The 3,534-nt window shown below is 52.2% G+C and overlaps 1 protein-coding gene across 1 annotated transcript in view; it reads right to left on the reverse strand.

Annotated features, from left to right (window-relative positions):
- TFR2 (transferrin receptor 2) overlaps positions 1-3,534 on the reverse strand; it is a 23,126-nt gene that overhangs the window by 14,250 nt on the left and 5,342 nt on the right. Inside the window, exons 6-8 of the mRNA XM_011943958.1 lie at positions 2,839-3,234; positions 2,563-2,702; positions 1,680-1,843 (exon numbers count right to left, since the gene is read on the reverse strand). Coding sequence (XP_011799348.1) covers positions 1,680-1,843; positions 2,563-2,702; positions 2,839-3,234 — 700 coding nt within the window. The remainder of the gene's footprint in view (positions 1-1,679; positions 1,844-2,562; positions 2,703-2,838; positions 3,235-3,534) is intronic.

Genomic DNA, 3,534 nt, shown 5'->3' on the forward strand with positions numbered 1-3,534 from the left:
ACACACACACACACACACACACACACACACACACACACACACACACCAGGCACCCAAACACTTTTCTTCAAAAGAGCTAACTGGGCAGGCAGAGACGGTCCTCATCTCCCCCATCCTCCAAGTGGGCCTCATGGAGACACTTTACACCAAGGTACCCAGGGGAATCACCCGTCCTGGGCTCAAGCCATCCTCCTGCCTCAGCCTCCTTGAGCAGTTGGGACTACAGGTGTGCGCCACCAACCACTGATTTTTAAACATTTTTTGTAGATAGGAAGTCTCGCTATGTTTCCCAAGCTGGTCTTGAACTCTTGGCCTCAAGTGATCCTCCCAAAGTACTGGGACTACAGGCATGAACCACGGCGACCCGCCTCATATGTATATTTAAAGACACACATCAAAAGCTTGAGATGAGGTGCTCATGGGGAGGGGAGTGGGGAGGATCACTCAGAGATGAGGCAGGAAAATTAATGGGAAAGGAAGGTCCTTTCACCGACCAATGCATACACTGTATTATGGTCTCAGAAGTACAATCAACTCCATTCTTTACACCCAACCTTAAAAAAAAAATCCCCCCAATCTAATCATGATACTATATTGTTCAAAACACTCCAGTTTTCTCTCTTTCCTCTTAGAATGAAATTCAAAACAGTTAAAGTAGCCAGTAAGGCCCTTTAGGGCCTGAGCTACATCCATCTCACCAGCCACGTGGACTGTCTTTCCCTTCCTCCAAGAGGCCACCATCTTCCATTTCAGACCCTTCGCAAGTGGTGACTCTTGACCTGAATGTTTTTTCCACAGTCTCTTTGCCTGACAAATTACTCATCCAGTCAGTTTGGACGCGTCAGTTCCTCAAGGAAGCCTTCCCTGAACTGCAGTCTAAATCAGGACCGTGGTTAGTCTTTCCTTACACCCTTTTCTCTCTCTCTCTCTCTCCCTCCCTCCCTTCCTCCCTTCCTTCCTCCCTTCCTTCCTTCCTTCCTTCCTTCCTTCCTTCCTTCCTTCCTTCCTTCCTTCCTTCTTTCTCTCTCTTTTTGTCTTTCTTTCTTTTTTTTTTTTCTTTCTCTTTCTCTCTTTCTTCTTCCTTTCTTTTCTTTTTTTGAGACAAAGTCTTGCTCTGTTGCCCAGGTTGGAGTGCAATGGCACAATCTCAGCTCACTGCAACCTCCACCTCCAGGGTTCAAGGGATTCTCCTGTCCAAGCCTCTGGAGTAGCTGGGATTATAGACACATGCCACCACGCCCAGCTAATGTTTGTATTTTTAGTAGAGATGGGGTTTCACCATGTTGGCCAAACTGGTCTCAAACTCCTGACCTCAAGTGATCCACCCGCCTCAGCCTCCCAAAGTGCTGGGATTACAGGCGTGAGCTACCACACCTGGCCTATGCTTGAGTTTCTATTATAACATCATCCAACTTAGGCTTGCTCACTTCCAGTGCTGGGGAGCTCACTACTGGGCAACAACCCCCATTCCATCACTAGACAGGCTGGAAGGTGAGGTCTCTTCACTGCTGCCACCATCAGACCAGTTCAGCCTCAACTTGCCAGCTTCCCTCCTCTGGGCACCACTCCTGTCCCCTCTTGGGGACTCCTGCACTAGCCCCCTATCTTGCCAGGATGTATGGGCAGAAATTCCCCCCAGCCCACCACAAGCTGTGAGTGATACTGGACACACAGCATACCTGGCTCTGAGCGGCCTTCGATGCAGCCAAAGATGTTGTTGATGGGGGTGGAGGTCCTGTGGTTGTTGACCACTAGCCGCAGTCCTGGCCCGGGGCCCAGGTGATAAGGGGAGCCTAGGAGGCTCCCCTGCCATTCCTGGGGGGCCACAGGGCCTTTGAGCTTCCTGGAGAGGAGGAAGGCAGAAAGGGTTGGAAGTTGTAGAGAGACCCAGAAGAGTCCAAATCACTCTCTTCCTTCTTTCTTTCCTTCCCACCCTTTCTGGCTCCAGATCACTGCCTCTGGACCCTGCCTAGGCAGGGCAGTGCAGTCAGGGCTGCCTTGGATGGTTCTCAGCTGAGGTAGGTGTGCAATCCAGTGGGAACCTCAGTTGCCAGACAGTGAACCCTGGAGAAAGGCCGTGTCCGTCCAGAAGAGTCACTTTTTTTTTTCTTAAGAGTCAGGGTCTCAGCCAGGCGTGGTGGTTCACACCTGTAATCCCAGCATTTTGGGAGGCTGAAGTGAGCGGATCACTAGGTCAGGAGTTTGAGACCAGTCTGGCCAGCATGGTGAAATCCTCTACTAAAAATACAAAAATTAGCCAGGTGTGGTGGTGCACGCCTGTAATCCCAGCTACTTGGGAGGCTGACGCAGGAGAATCACTTGAACCCGGGAAGTGGAGGTTGCAGTGAGCCAAGATTGCACCACTATACTCCAGCCTGGATGACGAAGAAGAAGGTCAGGGTCTCTCTGTCTCCCAGGCTGGAGTGCAGTGGTGTAATCATGGTTCACTGCAGCCTTAAACAACAGTCACCTTTTTCTAGTTCACCCACAGTCACCCTGTGGCCTCGCTGCAGCCTCCCTCTCTCTGCCTCCTCCTCTCCTGGTCCCCAACACTCCCCTCACCTCAGCAGGCGGGAGGCAATGTCTGCACTGATGGGCTGGGCTGGGATGCTGGGAAGGCCCGATGATGCAACTGGAGGGAACTGGGTTTGATTGAAGGAAGGGAAGCCAGGCGTGTAGGGGTCTCCAGTTCCCAGGTGCACCTGCGGGGAAAGGGGTGCCCACACAAAGCTGTGAGTTGGGCTTCCAGGAAAAATTAAAAACATGCCAGCCCCATTCTGAGCAAGAAGGTGTGGCCTCGGGACCTAGGAACGGCACGGCCAGCCTCCCCAGACTCACATGTCCATACACAGCCTGCTGGCTGGACAGGCTTGGCTTGTGTGGATCCTGGGAGAAGTCCGCTGGCTCTGGGTATATGAGCACTCCTTGAGCTCCAAAGTCCTGAGCATTGGTCACCTGGGGAGGAAGGTGACTAAAAGACTCCTTCTCCCAGAAAAAAACCCGATTCATAAGGGCAGGAGAAACCAGGAAATGGCAAGGCTTTTGCTTGCAACTGTCCATCCCACGGACAGGGTGTAGGGGCCACCACCTGGCCTGTGTTTTCCCAACCCCAGCAGCTCCTGGGCAGCCCTCAAATCCCACCGGGCCCCATGGTACCCCATATTCCTGTTCCCTTCCCCATCTGATTTTCCCCAACCCCCAATTTGTTCCCAGCCAACATTTTCTTTTTTCCTTCTGATTCAGTTCCCAGACCAGCCAACATTTTCCTTCTTTCCTTCCTCCCTTCCTCCCTCCCTCTCTTCTCTGTTTCCCTTTCTTTTTTTTTCTTTTTGAGACAGAATCCTTTCTGTTGCCCAGGCTGGAGTGCAGTGGTGCGATCATAGCTCACTGCAGCCTGGAACTCCTGGGCTCAAGCGATCCTCCCACCCGAGCCTCCAGAGTAGCTGGGACCACAGGCACGTGCCACCAGCCCAGCTAACTAAAATAAAATAAAAGAAAATAGGCCGGGCGCGGTGGCTCATGCCTGTAATCCCA

The sequence above is a fragment of the Colobus angolensis genome, unplaced genomic scaffold (assembly GCF_000951035.1).
Source record: "Colobus angolensis palliatus isolate OR3802 unplaced genomic scaffold, Cang.pa_1.0 Scaffold222, whole genome shotgun sequence".
In the NCBI taxonomy this organism is placed as follows: Eukaryota; Metazoa; Chordata; class Mammalia; order Primates; family Cercopithecidae; genus Colobus; species Colobus angolensis.